The 20,485-nt window shown below is 42.3% G+C and overlaps 1 protein-coding gene across 8 annotated transcripts in view; it reads left to right on the forward strand.

Annotated features, from left to right (window-relative positions):
* Positions 1-20,485, forward strand: part of TSGA10 (testis specific 10) — a 203,583-nt gene that overhangs the window by 10,904 nt on the left and 172,194 nt on the right. For 7 of the 8 annotated variants that reach the window (XR_012159883.1, XM_073352435.1, XM_073352444.1 and 4 more), the window contains 7 exons: positions 2,742-2,807; positions 7,738-7,944; positions 8,527-8,682; positions 9,440-9,613; positions 9,763-9,840; positions 17,170-17,321; positions 20,174-20,289. Coding sequence is in view for 7 of the 8 variants with exons in the window: in XM_073352435.1 (XP_073208536.1) it covers positions 2,742-2,807; positions 7,738-7,944; positions 8,527-8,682; positions 9,440-9,613; positions 9,763-9,840; positions 17,170-17,321; positions 20,174-20,289 (949 nt within the window). In the remaining variant the exon portion in view is untranslated. The remainder of the gene's footprint in view (positions 1-2,741; positions 2,808-7,737; positions 7,945-8,526; positions 8,683-9,439; positions 9,614-9,762; positions 9,841-17,169; positions 17,322-20,173; positions 20,290-20,485) is intronic. The other variant, XM_073352463.1, reaches the window with a different exon arrangement.

The raw sequence follows: 20,485 nt of genomic DNA on the forward strand, positions 1-20,485 counted from the left end.
AACTGAATGTCTGAGGACAAGGAGTTACGTTTAATTTGGGGAAGAGAGGTCAAGAGGAGGCTGCCACACATCTCATGATTTGTGGAAGCACCACTATATCTGTTAAGACTGTGTAGCCAATATAATACATGTGGGAAGTGCTGCTATAGAGCCTGAAATATGAAAAACTGGCTTCTCTGAGCTCAAAATAAAAAATTTAATTCGTTCCAGAGCAATACGAGAACCCTTCCCTGACCCTAAATAAATTATTCAAGCATATGACTGAACCTTTTGAGATCTTGTATCTTGAATTTATTCAGCAGATGAGGAAAGAGTACCATTTCAGTTCCCTGTATATATGAAAGTGAGAGAGATAACACTAGTGTCCCAGAGCTTGTTGAATTTATTAAAGAGGACCAAATCCTCAGATGATGTAAATTATCATAGATCAACTGAAATAAGTGGAGCTATGATAACATACACAAGCTGAAGATCTATCCTAGGGTGAATATTTAGAGAATGAGTTTTTGTAGTAAATTATCATAGAATATCAGGGTTGTAAGGGACCTCAGGAGGTCATCTAGTCCAACCCCCTGCTCAAAGCAGGACCGATCCCCAACTAAATCATCCCAGCCAGTGCTTTGTTAAGCCTGACCTTAAAAACTTCTAGGGAAGGAGATTCCACCACCTCCCTAGGTAACGCATTCCAGTGTTTCACCACCCTCGTAGTGAAAAAGTTTTTCCTAATATCCAACCTAAATCTCCCCCACTGCAACTTGAGACCATTACTCCTTGTTCTGTCATCTGCTACCACTGAGAACAGTCTAGAGCCATCCTCTTTGGAACCCCCTTTCAGGTAGTTGAAAGCAGCTATCAAATCCTGCCTCATTCTTCTCTTCTGAAGACTAAACATCCCCAGTTACCTCAGCCTCTCCTCATAAGTCGTGTGTTCCAGTCCCCTAATAATTTTTGTTGCCCTCCACTGGACTCTTTCCAATTTTTCCACAACCTTCGTGTAGCGTGGGGCCCAAAACTGGACACAGTACTCCAGATGAGGCCTCACCAATGTTGAATAGAGGGGAACAATCACATCCCTCGATCTGCTGGCAATGCCCCTACTTATACAGCCCAAAATGCCATTGGCCTTCTTGGCAACAAGGGCACACTGTTGACTCTCATCCAGCTTCTCGTCCACTGTAACCCCTAGGTCCTTTTCTGCAGAACTGCTGCCGAGCCATTCGGTCCCTAGTCTGTAGCAGTGCATTGGATTCTTCCGTCCTAAGTGCAGGACTCTGCACTTGTCCTTGTTGAACCTCATCAGATTTCTTTTGGCCCAATCCTCCAATTTGTCTAGGTCCCTCTGTATCCTATCCCTACCCTCCAGCGTATCTACCGCTCCCCACAGTTTAGTGTCATCTGCAAACTTACTGAGGGTGCAATCCACACCATCCTCCAGATCATTTATGAAGATATTGAACAAAACCGGCCCCAGGACTGACCCCTGGGGCACTCCACTTGATACCGGCTGCCATCTAGACATGGAGCCATTGATCACTACCCGTTGAGCCCGACTAAGCTGGATAGAAAGCTGGCTAGATTGAGTCCATTCATCCAGCCCATACTTCTTTAAGTTGCTGGCAAGAATACTGTGGGAGACCGTGTCAAAAGCTTTGCTAAAGTCAAGGAACAACACGTCCACTGCTTTCCCTTCATCCACAGAGCCAGTTATCTCGTCATAGAAGGCAATTAGATTAGTCAGGCATGACTTTCCCTTGGTGAATCCATGCTGACTGTTCCTGATCACTTTCCTCTCCCCTAAGTGCTTCAGGTTAGATGAAGTAGTCCCAAATATTTAACTAAATTTTGGGCCCATCTGGTGGGAGAAGAAGAATATCTCACATGAGAGAAGACATCCAGAGCCTCAGATTTTATCATTTATTTTAGAACCAGAAAATCCATGAAGGCCCCAGTTGTGCATCATAACCATGTGAGCAGGCCCTTGTGCTTGTAAGAAGTCCTGTTGGGTTCGGTGCTGTGCACTGAAGAGTCTGCCTGTGTGGAACTGATTGTAAGATTAGGGCAGTAATGACTGGAATATTGCCATTTAAAATGGCTGGAATGAACATTTTATGGTGGGTACTGGGAAGAAGAAAGTAGAATACATCCTTGCTATTTTTTTTTTATATGGCCATTCCTGTGCCAAAATGGTTGAGGGATGAAAGTTGTAATAGTTGTAGTTGAAAAGTGCTTTTGAGTATTCCAGTGAAAATTGCTTTTGATTTCACAGCGTGATGAAAAATCACACTTTGTGCATGGATAGTACATTTAGTGTGATTGTATTAGCACTATTCAGAGGGAAGGTAAGTTGAGCTATGCATGTGTGGTTAACGTAACTACATGCTTATCTTCTTAGTCCTTTGGAATACTCAAACTGGTCCGATTTCCAGAAGTTTATTGAAAATGCAGATCTGGTAAAAGGGGATCCTGCACTTTCTTTTTGCTCACCCAGACAGACACTGCTCCTTCTTTGTCCTGATCCTGTACAGTTTATGCAAGCAAAATACTAATTGACTGCACATTTGTGTTCTAGTTAATTCTTTAAAGGTTCATCTTCTTAAATAGCGTGTCTCCAGTCCAACCAACCTGGAAGAGAGTTCCAATTAGATTCTTCAAAGGAATAAGAAAATGGGGCAAAAAATGCTGTATTTTCAGTTTACTACCTGTAAATAAAGAAATGTAATTTTTATTACTTTTTATTCTAGACTCAAATTAGATGCCAGCAAAACAATATTAGAAAGTTGGAGCACACAATCAAAATACTTAGATCTGTAAGTTAAATATGTATTCTTAGTATTTTTGCAGCTATGCATTTATGTAGGTTATTACTTTTAAAGAGCAATTAATACTAGTATACGTACATTTAATTGTCTTTTGGTTCAATGAAATAGATTATGGAGAATATTTCCGTTTTGGTATATATTGGCAATTCTTTCTTTAACTAGACTGTAATATATCCTTTATCTTTCAACTCACTTTGAATTTTTTTTGTTTTTGGTAGTCTTGTTAACTTTTCTACAAAATCCAAAATGATTGACTGCTCTGAATACTCCTAAAACAGAATTCTGCATATATGTGAAATACACACAGCCAGTATTTTATCCTTTAAATATTTATTTTAATATTCTATCTTCCCCAAATGTTCATAACCATAACACTGAACAATGACATTTGGAAATATACATAAACATGTATAAAAGTCTAATAAACAATTTATCAGCAAGAAAAAGACTTCTGGGTAACAAAATGGATGTATATTATTTGCTTCCAGATTAAATTGGTATAATTAATAGACTCCTTCATTTAACTGGAAAGTATTTTTTTGAATTTATTGAGATCACATAGACCTCTTACCATATTACAGTATTAAGCTTTTTCACAAATTTCCATGTTTACAGTATAAGGCTTTTAGTAATTACACTTGCTTCTTAGACCCCAATCCTTTAATGAGCTCCCTGTGGAAGGACCCCTCTGCAGATCTCACTGCCAGATTAGGGCCTTAGTGGCTCTGATCCTCTGAGTAGGAATTGTGGGAATTAAGAGCCCTGGAGAATTGGGCCCCATGAAACATTTTCCTGTGATCTTGTCATTAAATGTTGCCAAGCAAAATAGCCTTTTTTTGTTGTTGTACCAAATTGAGACACGTATTTATAGCACATGTATCTACCTGTGTGATAAAATTAACTCATATTGAAATGGGATTTTTCTCAGCCAAAACACAGAAATGGTATACAGATCTTATTTCATGAGTGTTCAACAATTTTTAAAGGTGACTTGTAAAACTAAACATTTGGTTTATCATCCAACAGCAATAAGTGAATATTTTTAAAAAACCCTTTCAGGCCTTCTTCCTTGCTTTGTTTCTTTTCCATTCGAAAATCAGGTTTTGTCTATCCTGTTTTTCCTGAAACATTCTGTGGATGACTGGCGAACTTGATGTAATATAAACCTATTAGGACTCTAATCGGGTCAAACTTGAGTGAAAGAGAAAGTGATTCTTATTCAGTTTAACATCTATTTAAATTAAATTCATTAGAAATACTTGGGAGAAAAGATATCATTGTTAAAGACTCAGCACCTCTGCCTGCTCAAATAAAGGCTTGACACTCCCACCCAACTCCCGCAATCCACTTCTGAGACCTCTGAAGAGTTCCCCCTCAATACTAGGGAAGATGTGGAAGATGTTACTTAACATTCCTGGCATTTTTAAAGTAAAAAAACAAGCAGAAAAATATGGGTAGATCTTCTTTACGCATCATAAAAAAACAAAAATAAAAAAACCCACATCGTTTTTTTCTTTGCAGATGACCTTTAATTAACATAGTTACCTACACTCCAGTTTACTACCATCCTCAAAATTCACCATCCATTACCCACACCAGACAGGATAGCCTCATGTTTTTCCTAGTAGTAGTAATAATTAGGGTTGTTGATTAATCACAGTTAACGTGCGTGATTAATTAAAAAAATTAATTGTGATTAATCGCAGTTTTAATCACACTGTTAAACAATAGAGTACCAAGTGACATTTATTAAATATTTTTGGATGTTTTTCTACATTTTAAAATATATTTATTTCTATTACAACATAGAATACACAGTGAACAGTGATCACTTTATATTATATTTTTAATTACAAATATTTGCTCTGTAAAAATTATAAACAAAAGAAATAGTATTTTTCAGTTCACCTTGTACAAGTACTGTAGTACAATCTCTTTGTCCTGAAAGTGCAACTTACAAATGTCAGTTTTGTTTGTTTGTTATATAACTGCACTCAAAAACAAAACAATGCAAAACTTTAAAGCCTACAAGTCCGCTCAGTCCTACTTATTGTTCAGCCAATCGCTAAGGCAAACAAGTTTGTTTACATTTATGGGAGATCATGATGCCCACTCTTTATTTACAATGTCACCAGAAAGTGAGAACAGGCGTTTACATGGGACTTTTGTAGCTGGCATTGCAAGATATTTACATGCCAGATATGCTAAACATTTACATGCCAGGTATGCCCCTTCATATTTTGTCTACCATTCCAGAGGACATGCTTCCATGCTGATGATGATTGTTTAAAAAAATGTGTTAATTAAATTTGTGACTGAACTCCTTGGAGGAGAACTGTGTCTCTGGCTCTGTTTTACCCACATTCTGCCATATATTTCATGTTGTAATAGTATCGGATGATGACTCAGCACATAAAGAAAAGGAGTACTTGTGGCACCTTAGAGACTAACCAATTTATTTGAGCATGAGCTTTCGTGAGCTACAGCTCACTTCATCGGATGCATACCGTGGAAACTGCAGCAGACTTTATATACACACAGAGAACATGAAACAATACCTCCTCCCACCCCACTGTCCTGCTGGTAATAGCTTATCTAAAGTGATCATCAAGTTGGGCCATTTCCAGCACAAATCCAGGTTTTCTCACCCTCCACCCCCCCCCCCCCCACAAACTCACTCTCCTGCTGGTAATAGCCCATCCAAAGTGACAACTCTCTACACAATGTGCATGATAATCAAGTTGGGCCATTTCCTGCACAAATCCAAGTTCTCTCACCCCCCTCCAAAAAACACACACACAAACTCACTATCCTGCTGGTAATAGCTCATCCAAAGTGACCACTCTCCCTACAATGTGCATGGTAATCAAGGTGGGCCATGTCCAGCACAAATCCGGGCTTTCTCACCCCCCCCCCTTTTTTCCCGGGGACGGACGGACACACACACACACACACAAACTCACTCTCCTGCTGGCAATAGCTCATCCAAACTGACCACTCTCCAAGTTTAAATCCAAGTTTAACCAGAACGTCTGGGGGGGGTAGGAAAAAACAAGGGGAAATAGGCTACCTTGCATAATGACTTAGCCACTCCCAGTCTCTATTTAAGCCTAAATTAATAGTATCCAATTTGCAAATGAATTCCAATTCAGCCGTTTCTCGCTGGAGTCTGGATTTGAAGTTTTTTTGTTTTAAGATAGCGACCTTCATGTCTGTGATTGCGTGACCAGAGAGATTGAAGTGTTCTCCGACTGGTTTATGAATGTTATAATTCTTGACATCTGATTCGTGTCCATTTATTCTTTCACGTAGAGACTGTCCAGTTTGACCAATGTAAATGGCAGAGGGGCATTGCTAGCACATGATGACATGGCCCACCTTGATTGCCATGCACATTGTAGGGAGAGTGGTCACTTTGGATGAGCTATTACCAGCAGGAGAGTGAGTTTGTGTGTGTATGGGGGTGGGGGGGTGAGAAAACCTGGATTTGTGCTGGAGCCACAAGCACTCCTTTTCTTTTTGCGAATACAGACTAACACGGCTGTTACTCTGAAACGACTCAGCACATGTTCATTTTAAGAACACTTTTGCTACAGATTTGACGAAACGCAAAGAAGGTACCAATGTGAGATTTCTAACCGACCCAAGTTTTAAGAAGTGCCTTCCAAAATTTGGGAGGGATGAGGTGTGGAGCATGCTTTCAGAAGTCTTAAAAGATCAACACTCCAATGAGGAAACTACAGAACCCAAACTACCAAAAAAGAAAATCAACCTTCTGCTGGTGGCATCTGACTCAGAGGATCAAAATGAACGTGCATCAGTCTGCACTGCTTTGGATTGTTGTCGAGCAGAACCTGTCATCAGCATGGATGCATGTCCTCTGGAATGATGATTGAAGCATGAAGGAACATATGAATCTTTAGCACATCTGGCATGTAAATATCTTGCGACGCCGGCTACAACAGTACCATGTGAATGCCTGTTCTCACTTTCAGGTGACATTGTGAACAAGAAGCGGGCAGCATTATCTCCTGCAAATGTAAACAAACTTGTTTGTCTGAGCGATTGGCTGAACAAGATATAGGACTGAGTAGACTTGTAGGCTCTAAAGTTTTACATTGTTTTATTTGTGAATGCAGCTATTTTTTGTACATAATTCTACATTTGTAAGTTCAACTTTAATGATAAAGAGATTGCACTACAGTACTTGTATTAGGTGAATTGAAAAATACTATTTTGTTTTTTACAGTGCAAATATATGTAATCCAGAAATAAATATAAAATGAGCACTGTACACTTTGTATTCTGTGTTGCAAATGAAATCAATATATATGAAAATGTAGAAAACATCCAAAATATTTAAATAAATGGTATTGTTTAATCGTGATTAATTTTTTTAATCGCGTGATTAATTGCAATTTTTTTAATACTCAACAGCCCTAGTTATAATATAATAATTAGACACTGCTATATAAGTCAGTAGTTTAATGGTGCTTCCTGTTAACTTGGTGGTAATGTATCAAGGATTAATCATCATTTCCCCATTTTGTCTTGGTGTTTATTTAGCTCAGGATTACCTTTTAAGCAGGAAGCCTTCTCAAGTTGCCATCTAAGTACACAATCTTTGTTATATTTAAGATGCTAAAAGTTTCAAGGAGAACTCTTGTAAAAAGAAAAGTAGTTAAGAGAAAAGATGGAAGAAACTAAATAACTGAACAGCCTGTTAGATCAACTGTGTAGAATTACATACTTGTACTTGGGGAAAGTGTTTCAAAATGTGAAAGTGCAAATATCCACAAGCAGTTACTTCACTTTAATATTTGAAGAGTGTTTATCCACTTTGTGTTGAAATATAAGTGCATTACATTTTAAAATCTTATATTTCAATGAACACATTTTTCATTTTGGCACTTAAAAGGTTATTTTAGAAACAGAATCTGAAAAAACACTAGGGAAGTCTCCTTCAAGACTTGATACCTTTATCAAGACATTGGAGGAGGACAGAGATTATTATAAAAGTGAAGCTGAGAATTTGAGGAAGATGTTTCGAAACACATCCACATCTTCAAGTCCTAAGCACAGCCCCACTCGTAACAGCATTTCAAAACATTCTTCGCCTATGCAGGTAAGCTTGGAATATATTATAGTATAGTAGTCATTCATTTATTTTGTACTGAAATCCCTAACACAGGACTTGGCTCCAAATCCATGTTCAGTAATAAAATAATCTATTAGTTATGAAAATGGATGGCAAGCTCAGGCAATTCACACGTAGCTAAGCACTGCCTTAAGGGTTCTAGATTTACACCTCCTTAAACATGTCTTAAGGCTTACTGTGATTACATTTAAATACTTCCTAAGGTGTTTAATAAAAATAGTTTTGTAATAGTTAGGCAATTAGTAACTCAAAACAAGGTGAATCAAACCCTTTAGTTCCATGATATAAAGTGAGTAGAGACTACTGAGTCAGATTGATAAGAGACTGAGTTTTTGCATATGAAAGAGATTTCCAATTTCCGTTTAATGTTTTTATTTAGTATATAATATTGATAAAATGTATATGCATCTAGTTTTGACTGTGTTCAATCTGTTCAGTGCTGGGCTTTCTTCTTTGTGTGTGTGTATAGTAGTACTTTCAAAACCTAAAGTACTAGGAAATGTGTACAAATTTGTTTCTCATCATTAAACTTTTTTGACATTCTTTAAGGGAATGAGTTCAGATCCAGAAGTTATGAAAATATTCAGAGAACGTGAAGAACTGAAGTCAATGCTGGAAAAATATGAGCGCCACATGGCAGAAATTCAGGGTAACATCAAGGTTCTAACAGCTGAGAGAGACAAAATCGTCATTCTTTATGATCGGGTAATTGTATTCACGGGAGTGTGAAAGACAGTGGAAAAATATTTGCAACACTTTAAAGGAAAAAAATATTTTAGTCTTGTTCTTGCATTAGAAATTCAGGTCTCATCTACCCTGGAAGATTCTATGGTTGAAGTTTATCCCTTTTTGGGATGGCACTTAGGCAAGTGTTTAAGTCCCCTTGACTTCAATTTAAGCTCATTCATAAATGCTGCCCTGAATAGGGCTGCTTTCCTGAATCGAAGAATACATACATGAGTCATTGCATTCAGACTTTGACCTCATTACCCACAATGTTGCTGAGGTGCACTTATATCACTAGTCACATGTCTTGTGATTAAAGTTGGTCAGAATTTTTTTTGAAAATGTTGACTTTTTGAAAAATCCAAAATTGAAATAGTTTGATTTGGACATGCCACTGCAGCATTTTATGGGAGTTGTAGTTTTGGTGCCTCATGCTTCTGTTCTCTTCTATAGGCCAAGTTTCCTGGTCAGACTATATCTCCCATAATGCACCATAGTCTTTCTTGACGAGAGTAGGTGATGCATCATCGGAATGTTCAGGTGCTTAGTTTTTCAATGAAAAAAATCTCAATTTTCTGCAGAAAGCAGACTCTTTTTTTGCAAAACCATTCAGTGAAAAATCCAATTTTCTGTTAGTTTTGATGGGAATTTTTTTACCAGCCTTATTTGTAAAATATGTAGTCCATAGTGCATTAAAGTATCTGTTTCACATTTCACATGTGTTTAACAATAACAGGCACAGGAAGAAATATCCCGACTTCGCCGAGATGTTATCAAATCCCCCAAGACTCCTAAAACGACTGTGACAGCCCAGGCTATCTTGAGGCGTGTGGAGACAGAAAGGGATACAGCTCTTTCTGACTTCCGAAGGATGACCACAGAACGAGATAGCCTCAGGGAGAGGTTAAAGGTTTGATTTTTATCCCAGCTTGTTATAGCATTAATGTATAGTTAAGATTGTAATGTGGTATCCATTCTAATAAATATGTAGTTAAACTAAATGTATGCAATGAACTTTAAAAGTAACGTTTTGTATGCATTTTTTGTTGTTTGAAACAGATTGCCCAGGAGACTGCATTTAATGAGAGGGCTCACCTGGAACAGAGAATTGAAGAGCTGGAATCAACAGTTCAAGATGTAAGGAAAATATGTCTTGTTTACATATAGAATTGTTATTAATGTCATAAAGGTGACATTTGTGGCTAAAGATCTGTGGGTATAGTTTTAGGGCCTGCTTTGCTAAAGGCACATGTCAGTAACTGTACATGTCTGAATAGTCCCATTTAAGTCGATTTGATCAGATGAGTAAAGCGTTTGCTGGATTGAGCCCTTAATTTATAAAAGAAAAGCATTAATAAAGGAAATGTACATATTAAATATATTGTTTCAGAGATTATAGTGTTTGAAGTAAAAACTGGAGTGCATCCACATTGAAGAATGTAATGGAAGCTTGTATTGCTCTGAAAGTGAGATTCTAATATACCAATTAACTGAACATTTACTTACAAGCAGGGCTTAAATTCATCCAGAGCCCACTGGAGCAGAGCCCTGGTAAATATTTTCAAACCTGCAAAAGCCTTGTGGCTTGGGGCTTCAGACCCGTAGGAGCCCTGTTGGTGGGGGAGGGAGCTCCGGGAAATAATTGTTGAGAATTTAAGCCCTGATTTACAAGTTTAAATAGTTGTTCCATACTCTGCATTCTCTTGGGAATCCCCGTGGTTAATGGACACCCTTTTTTTTCTGCAACTCACCTGATAAATATGGAGATTGGTACTTCAATATTCGGGTCTTGTCATTTTAATGTTGGGAAGGTTGCTGAATGTACAGGAGTCCTATTGATTTGCTCTCAAATGGTTTGACCATTGATCAGAGTAACTTAGTGAATCAGTAAACTAGGAGAGAGAAGAAGGTGGAGAATTTTTATAGTTTTTTTTTTTCTTACAGTGTTAAATCTTTAAATAGATTATAGCAGGTGATTTCTTTGAATATTAAGTTGAAACCTTTTACTAATCAAGCTGTCATATTTTTGAAGTGATCTGATTTTAATGTTGGTTTGCAGGGAATCCAAATTGAGATTCTGGACTTACTTTTTGTTTCTGGACTCCAGAACTGAGGGAACTCCAGAGATAAGACTTAAATTGGAGCGTTATGCTCTACAGTAACCTATCTGGGTGTCTTTGCTCAGGAGAGAGCTATGTCTTGCATTTTTGATGCAGTGATTTTATTGCACTGTGATTCTTTCACTCATTATCATCATCATGTTACAATACCTTTTGCTGTATCATCCAACTCTGTGATTTTTAACTCTGTTAGGCACCATATGACTTTTATGGTTGGGCATAAGCACCAAACCAAGACTTCCACTAGCGGGGCAACCTACTACTAGAGCTGAAAGATATGACCCAGTAACTCACACTTTGTTTCTATGATTGGTCTTCGGCAAATAGTATAGTTTTGCCAGTGCTGCTCTGTTTCAGGTACATAGATATACTACAAGAAAGATGAAACGCACACTCCAATTTCTTTCTATTGATCAGTGGACTTTGAATCGGGCCCTGAGCACAGATGGTATGGAGATCTGCCTTTCAAATAAAAGATTTACAGTACAAATCAGGGTAGAAATTGAACTAGCAGAAGAAATATTCTATATAAGATATATTCTTCTTAGAGTAATTGCTAATGTCAATTCCAATTAGATGTGCGCGCGCTGCGTGCATGACAGCCTGAAGACTTTTCCTCTAGCGGTATCAGTAGGGTCGGGCTGGGCACCCCCTGGGATCTCGCCTTCTTGGTGCTCAATATAGGGCCCTGCCAACCTGCCACCTACTCAGTTCCTTCTTACTGCCAGTGATGGCTAGCTGGAACATCCCATAGCTCTTGTCTTGGCAAGCACGTTTTCCTGGCAGTGTCCTTTGTCTCCGTTGTACACAGTTGTAGCTAGTGGTAGTTTCTTAAGTTTCCTTTGCGATCCCCTGGCACTGGGACAAGCTTCGGTCCCCAGGCTTGAAGGTGTGTATAGACACTGGCAGGCCTTCCCAGAAGTGTTCTGCCTGCTTCATGCTTGAAGTGTCTTGGTGAGGGTCATCTCAGGGACCGCTGCAAAATTTGCAGAGGGTTCCGTCTTTGGACCCTAAAAGACCAGGATCAGCGCTTCCATATTTTACTCACAGAGGCAGCTCTTCGACCCCAGTCAGACCCCAGCGCGCTGGAGCCAGCCCCAAGCACCTCCTCTTCTGTGTGCAGTGCGCCGGCACCCGCAAGCCGGTGCCGAGGCAGCACTCTTCCAGAGACCCTCAGCACTGCCAGAGCTCCACGCACAGAACCATGCCACAGACCTTCGTGAGGCTCCGGTCACAATCTCCGGTACCTCAGAAGAAGAGGAAACCTGACAGAGGTCTTTCCCCAACCAGGCCTAAGGACCCGGCAGATGGAAGGCCCCCATCTGGTGCCTAACCGCCACAGGTTTTGTTGACTCCTGTCCCAGTTGGGGTTCAGTTGTGTCCAGACCCCCATCACTTGCTGACCTGCCACAATGAAGACCTCGAGCTCCCCTCCACAGCGGAGGTGTTTGAAGCTGTCTCAGGTCTCTTGGTGATTATGGTGGGAGAGGTCGCTGGCAATGGTTCGGGCCCTGGTGCAATCAGTGGCCAAGCTGGGGATTATGGGTCAACGTGCACCATCCCCTGCGCACCGCCCTCTGGCACCTGCCGCTCATGTGGAGGAGACGCATTGGTCTCCCAGCCCTCGGTATCGATCCCAGTGCCAAGGGGCTTCGCACCTCTGTGGTTGTCCCAGTTAGAGACTTCGGAGTCGGAAGCAGAGTCATCGCGCTCCAGTAGGAGCAGGAGGTCCCGGTCCCGCAGAAACCATCAGCCCTACCTGGCACCATGGCCGAGTCAGTGGCAAGCCCTACCTCAGTGGCCCATCACCAGAGCCAGGGGTAGATCCAGGTCGGTGTTGGTAGTCTCAGCATCCTTTGGGCTGCCGCAGACACCTTCAGCACCAGGGACATCAACGGTAACGCAGCCGATCACAGTACTGGCATTGACGGTTCCAGCACTGATACCATCTGAGGTGCTGGCACCAACACTTTTGGCTCCAGGAACCTTCCTGTCGGCTTCAGCACCAGAGATCTTCACTCTTTGGGACCCCAGAGGGGCCAAGGGCAGAGATCAGGCTCTGGTTCAGGTCAGTTTCTTGTCCTCTTCCTCCCTGGATGATGCAGTGGTTGGCACATCAACTGCCCCAGCCTTGGAGGACAGCCAGGTTCTACAACAGCTGCTGAGACAGGTGGCCCAGAACCTTAACATCAAGACAGAGGAAGTGGTGGAGGATGCCAACCCTATGGTAGATATCCTTTCCCCTCGTGGGCCATCCCGTATTGCGCTACCACTGATAAGGACTATCGGTGAAGTCACTAAGACCCTGTGTCGGACCCCGGCCTATTTGCCTCCTACCGGTAAGAGATATGAGCAGAGGTATTTTGTCCCCTCCAAGGGGTTTTAACATCTTTATACGCAACCCCTGCCGGATTCCCTGGCAGTGGATGTGGCCAACCAGTGCGAGCACCAGGGCTACCTTGGGCCCTCCCCAAAAAATTGAGAGGCCAAAAAATTGGGCCTTTTCTGGAGGAAGGTGTACTCAAGGTAGTTGGGGAGGTGGGGCATTGCAGCTCCGCATCGCGAACCAGCAAGTCATGGTCAGCAGGTATAATTTGAATACCTGAGGAGTGATGGCAATGTTTGCAGAGTTCCTGCTCCTGCACTCATGCGCAGAATTCTCTGCACTAGTGGAGGAGCGCAAGCTGATTTCCCGCACTTCCCTACAAGCATCCTTACACGCAGCATATGCAGCTTCCCGCACTATGGCGACTGGGGTGGCTGTGAGGAGGAGTTCCTGGCTGCAGGTCTGGCCTCCCTTATGAAGTTTATCAGACAATCCAGGACCTCCCGTTTGAGGGTCTGGCCCTGTTTTCAGAAAAGACTGACTCTCGGCTACACAGCTTGAAGGACTTCAGGGCCACCTTAAAGTCCCTTGGGATCCACACTTCCGCCATGCAGTGGAAACATTTTTAGACTGCAGCCCCCGCCAAAGTTTTACCAGCCGCAGAATAGGCAGGAGAGCTCGTGGTGGAGGAATAGGAACTCCAGGAAGAGATCACACCCCTCGTCTGGTCAAGGCTCTGGCCAGTTGAAACCTTCATCAAGCCAGAAGCAGGCCTTTTGAAGGCACGAATGAGAAAGGCGCACCAGTACAAAGACTGGATCCATCCCGCCTTACTGTTTTGTCCCAACTATCCCCTTTCTACCCTGCGTGGTCCCGTATCACATCGGACCGTTGGGTGCTCCGCACAATAGAGAGGGGATACTCCCTCCAATTCTCTGCCCTCCCACCGTTCCACCCCCCCTTCCTCATCCCTCTTCAGGAACCCTTCTCACGAGCAACTCCTCTTATAGGACATGCAATCGCTCCTATCGCTGGGGGCAGTGGATGGGGTTCCTCAGGAGCTGAAGGGCAAGGGCTTCTATTCCTGTTATCTCCTAATACCAAAAGCCGAAGGTGGCCTCGGTCCCATCCTAGACCTGTGAAATCTCAACAGATTCATGAAGAAACTGAAGTTTCGCATGTCTCTTTGGCCTCCATTACCCCTTCCTTGGATCCAGGGAACTGGTATGCCGCCCTCAACTTGAAGGATGCACACTTTCACATAGCAATCACATCGTCCCACAGACGGTACCTCAGGTTTGTGATCAACCATACCCATTACCAGTTCACAGTCTTCGTTCAGCCTGTCATTGACACCTCAAGTGTTTACCAAATGCATGACAGTTATGGCTGCATTCCTGTGCAGGTGGCAAGTACAGGTGTTTCTGTACCTCGACGACTTGCTGATCAAGGGCCGCTCCAGGCTTCAAGTGGAGGCACAAGTTGACTTCATAAAAATGACATTCGACGAACTGGGCCTTCTTCTGAACGTGGGAAAATCAACGGTTCCCTACCACCACAGCAAGGAATTGCCTGAATCTCCTGGAATATATGGCTAATTGTACATACGTAGTGCAACACGCCAGGCTCAGACTCCGGCTGCTCCAATCATGGCTAGCCTCATTGTATCGGCCGGTGAGGGACAAGTTGGACAGGGTCATCCCTCTACCTCACCCAGTCCTGGACTCCCTCCTGTGGTGGCTCGACCCACAGGTAGTGTGTGCAGGAGTCCCCTTCACTGAGCCTCAGCTAGCCCTCTTACTAGTGACGGGTGCGTTGGTCTTGGGATGGGGTGCACATCAGGGAGACCTCAAGACTCAAGGTCTCTGGTCCCAGGCAGAACTTGCTCTCCACATTAATGTCAGAGAACTGAGCGTGTTCCACCTAGCATACCAGACCTTCCAAGCTCATTTGGAAGGGAAATGTGTGTCGGTAATGATGGACAACAGCACAGTGATGTTTTATATAAACAAACAAGGGGGTGCACGCTCCTCTGCCCTTTGCCAAGAAGCCCTCAAGCTGTGGGACTTCTGTGTAGCACATTCGATACACCTGGAAGCATTGTATGTTCCTGGGGTACAGAATGAGTTGGCGGACTATCTCAGCAGGTCATTCCACGGCCACGAGTGGTCCCTGCACCTGAACGTCATGAACTCTATCTTATAACCGTGGGGGTTTCCCCAGATAGACCTGTTCGTGATGCAACAGGAAGTGCCAGCAGTTTTTTGCTTCTTCCTGAATCGCAGCCCAGGCTCCATCACGGACGCATTCCACCTTCCTTGGGGGCACCATGTCCTCTACGCATTTACTCCCTTCCTGCTCATTCACAAGGTGCTCCTCAAAGTTCAGAGGGACAAGGCCTACGTTGATAGCCCCAGCCTGGCCCCATCAACATTGGTACACATCTCTCCTGGAAATGTCCGTGGAAGCCCTAATCACCTTGCCCCTCTTCCCAGACTTGATAACTCAAAATCATGGCTGTCTCCAGCATCTGAACCTCAAGTCATTGCAACTCACGGTGTGGTAGCTCCATGGCTGAACCCGATGGAGCTCTCCTGTTCAGACCCGGTCACAGAAGTCTTCCTTGGCAATAGGAAACTCTCCACCAGGGCTACCTACTTGGCCAAATGGAAGAGATTTTTAGTCTGGTCAGTGCAACGCTATCTGTCTCTGACGCTCTTGTCTATTTCCCTTATACTGGACTACCTTCTCCATCTTAAGCAGCAGGGGCTGTCCATGTCGTCAATAAATGTTCATTTGGCTGCCATCTCTGCCTTCCATCCAGGTGGAAAGGGCTGGTCAGTCTTTGCCAACCCTATGATCAATTGTTTCCTGAAAGGTCTCGACAGGCTATATCCGCACGTCCGACAGCTGGTACCGGCCTGGGACCTCAATCTGGTTCTTTCCAGACTGACGGGGCTACCCTTGGAACCGCTGGCAACATGCTCTCTGCTCTACCTTTTGTACAAGTGTGTGATTCTGGTAGCTATAACCTCAGCCAGAAGGGTGTCTGAGCTGAAGGCCTTAACATCAGAGCCTCCTTACACTGTGTTCCACAAGGACATGGTTCAGCTCAGACCCCAGCCAGCATTCCTCCTTAAGGTTGTCTCCCGGTTTCATGTCAACCAGGACATTTTTCTCCTCGTTTCTGATCCTAAGCTGCACATAAGCAGCAGGGAACAAAGACTTCACTCACTAGATGTTCGCTGGGCATTGAGTGAACCAAATCGTTCCGGAAGTCCATTCAGTTGTTCATCGCGGTAGCAGACAGAATGAAAGGGCTTTCAGTCTCCTCCCAAAGGATTTTGTCATGGATCATGTCCTCCATCTGGGCATGCCACGACCTGGTGAAGGTACCTGCCCCTCCGCTCACAGCACACTCCACCAGGGCACAGGCTTCGTCAGCAGCGTTCCTGGCACATGTTCCAACCCAGGAAACATGCAGAGCGGCAATGTGAACCTCTGTTCATACATTCATATCGCATTATGCCATTACCCAGCAGGCCAGATACAATGCAGCCTTTAGTAAGCGGAGCTGCGGTCAGTGAACATTTAAGCTCCGCCACGCCTCCAAATTTAGGCTTGGGAATCACCTAATTGGCATTGACATAAGCAACACATCTCCAAGAACAACAGTTACTCACCTTCTCATAACCGTTGTTCTTTGAGATGTGTTGCTCATGTCCATTCCAATATCCACCCTCCTACCCCTCTATCAGAGTAGCCGGCAGGAAGAAACTGAGAGGGTGGTGGTTTGGCAGGGCGTTATATCGAGTGCCATGAAGGTGCGACCACAGTGGGTGTCCAGGCCAACCCTATGGATACTATTAGGGGGAAATATTCCAGCTGTCATGCACGCGCTTGTATACACACCTAAATGGAATGGACATGAGCAACACATCTTGAAGAACAACAGTTACAAGAAAGTTAATAACTGTTTTTTTCTGCAGTTCTTAATGTTTAGTCATTTTACTCCTATAGCTTGACGGTGAACGTTTGGAACAAATATCAAAGATAGCACTGATGAAAGAGACCATAGATTCTGTGGAAATGGAGATGAAAATATTGGCAAGAAGGGCACTGGATTCAGAAAGTGAGCTCAGCAGACAAAAAGCAGAGTGTGCTTCACTAAGGTAAATAAAAGCATATACATAAAAACTACTGCAATTATAAAAATAAGCATATATCCACTGTTTTTTTCAAAGCTATTCTGTTTATTTAAAGGAGAAGGAGCTTGTGACAGAGTGCTCTCATGAGGGGCCCTCAGATTTCTAATCTGCTCTCCTCCCTTCCCCAGTCTTCACCTTGGTCTGATATAGCCTAGGTTTGTTGACCTTCAGAGCATGCTGCAAGGCATATCTATTTTCTCTGGCTTTTGCAAAAGGTGAAATTTTATGGGGATTGAGGTTTGTGGGGTTAGGGATTTTTCTAGGCGTGTTTAAGGGTTACATTTTGTTGGATATTGTTGAGTCAGCAGCATAACTCCTTTAAGACCTTTGTTTACTTCTATAAATTGAAGTAAATACAGAAACAAACATACATTTCATGTAATAGCCAGGTTGTCAGCCTTCTCAAGCTTCCCTCTCTCTGTCCTTGAGAGAGGCTCCAAGAGGAGGAAATGATATTGGAGCTTCTTTCAAGGACTGGAGCTACCAGCCTGGCTGGAACTTCTAGCCACTACCAAGAGCCACTAGTGGGACAAGAGCCATGAGCCATCCTCACGAGAGGACTACAGGGAAGAAGGCAAGTTAGGCAGCATGTGCAGGAGGAAGAGGGGAACCAAGTGGCAAGGGAGAATGATCAACAAAAGGGAAGCATGTGCAGAGAAGTGGGGAAGAAGAGGACAAGGTGGCACAGAAGCATATACAGGAGGAAAGATATTGTGATTCTTTTCCAAGATGGTAAAAAATCTAATTCCCTTAAACATACTTCAAATACATGTCTACTGTTACTTACAAGTAACTGCTGTTGTTGCCATGTGAATGTTGCACTGTTATAAGTAGGTCTGTAATGGACAGGGGAGCTGCTCCACAGAATTGTGAATGCGAGTGGGGCTGGCCCACAATACTCTCTCTTTTAAGATGTGGCCTACATTAAGATGTAGGCCTATATTATCTGAGAAACTGCTACTTCCTGTTAGTCTCTCATCTTCATGAGCACCATCAAAAAAAATCTGTGTTCTTTATTTTAATTTCAATTATTTTAAGATTGTTCTCATACCTCCAAAGTAGCACTAATAGCTCTTTCCAGTTCCAAAGCACAGTATGAGCAGGTATAAGCTTCGCTATCTAGCTCTATCAGTGCATCTCAGTCATGATTTATAACAGTTTGTAACTTTGCCCATCCCAGTCTTAGGCATTTTCTAAGAACATAAGAATGGCCGTACTGGGTCAGACCAAAGGTCCATCCAGCCCAGTATCCTGTCTGCCGACAGTGGCCAATGCCAGGTGCCCCAGAGGGAGTGAACCTAACAGGTAATGATCAAGTGATCTCTCTCCTGCCATCCATCTCCACCCTCTAACAAACAGAGGCTAGGGACACCATTCCTTACCCATCCTGGATAATAGCCATTAATGGACTTAACCTCCATGAATTTATCCAGTTCTCTTTTAAACCCTGTTATAGTCCTAGCTTTCACAACCTCCTCAGGCAAGGAGTTCCACAGGTTGACTGTGAGCTGAGTGAAGAAGAACTTCCTTGTATTTTTTTTAAACCTGCTACCCATTAATTTCATTTGGTGGCCCCTAGTTCTTATATTGTGGGAACAATTAAATAACTTTTCCTTATTCACTTTCTCCACACCACTCATGATTTTAAATACCTCTATCGTATCCCCCCTTAGTCTCCTCTTTTCCAAGCTGAAAAGTCCTAACCTCTTTAATCTCTCCTCATATATGGGACCTGTTCCATAACCCTAATCATTTTAGTTGCCCTTTTCTGAATCTTTTCTAATTCCAGTATATCTTTTTTGAGATGAGGGGGACCATATCTGTACACCGTATTCAAGATGTGGGCGTACCTTATAAAAGGGCAATAAGATATTCTCCATCTTATTCTCTATCCCTTTTTTAATGATTCCTAACATCCCATTTGCTTTTTTGACTGCCGCTGCACACTGCATGAACGTCTTCAGAGAGCTATCCACGATGACTCCAAGATCTTTCTCCTGATTAGCTGTAGCTAAATTAGTCCCCATCATATTGTACATATAGTTGGGGTTATTTTTTCCAATGTGCATCACTTTACGTTTATCCACATTAAATTTCATTTGCCATTTTGTTACCCAATCGCTTAGTTTTGTGAGATCTTTTTGAAGTTCTTCACAGTCTGCTTTGGTCTTAACTATCTTGAGCAGTTTAATGTCATCTGCAAACTTTGCCACCTCACTATTTACGCCTTTCTCCAGATCATTTATGAATAAATTGAATAGGATTGGTCCTAGGACTGACCCTTGGGGTATACCACTAGTTACCCCTTTCCATTCTGAAAATTTACCATTTATTCCTACCCTTTGTTCCCTGTCTTTTAACCAGTTCTCAGTCCATGAAAGGATCTTCCCTCTTATACCATGACAACTTAATTTACATAAGAGCCTTTGGTGAGGGACTTTGTCAAAGGCTTTCTGGAAATCTAAGTACACTATGTCCACTGGATCCCCCTTGTCCACATGTTTGTTGACCCCCTCAAAGAACTCTAATAGAGAGTTGATAGTTGATTAAAAGCTTTATTTCATTTTAATCCTTGGAGCTGTCCGTTCTCTCAAAACCCCGCTAATTTTGTGGGATTCTTCTCAGGAATGGACCAGCCTTCACAATTAAAGATAGACTAAGATAAACGTTGGTGCACTATCCGAGATTACTTGAAATATCTGAAGAAATGCTGATTTACTTAACTTTGGCAGTTGTGGTGACATTACAGAATGTGAGAAAAGCCATTTTAATATAAAATGTTTGCATTAAAGCTGTCACTCTTAATACTTCTACAGCTTATTAAATGAAAAGACAGAACAGAGTCTTTCAGAGACACAGCGACATCTTGCTAAAAAAAAATATGAATTACAACTTACCCAGGAGAAAATTATGGTTTTGGATGAAAAAATTGGTGAGTTAGATATTTAGCTAAAATTAATGGTAGTATTGCTTTCTCTCCCTCACTTCTTCTATGTTATATAAAAAGTAATGTTTACTCAACTATTTTATTTTATACTATTTTAAGTGTTCTAGTAGTACAAAAGAAAAACAATTAATTTGTCACCAGAAATTCAAAATTAAAATAGTCTTATATTTTATGGCTAGAG

This window comes from Lepidochelys kempii, chromosome 1 (assembly GCF_965140265.1).
Source record: "Lepidochelys kempii isolate rLepKem1 chromosome 1, rLepKem1.hap2, whole genome shotgun sequence".
Taxonomy (NCBI): Eukaryota; Metazoa; Chordata; order Testudines; family Cheloniidae; genus Lepidochelys; species Lepidochelys kempii.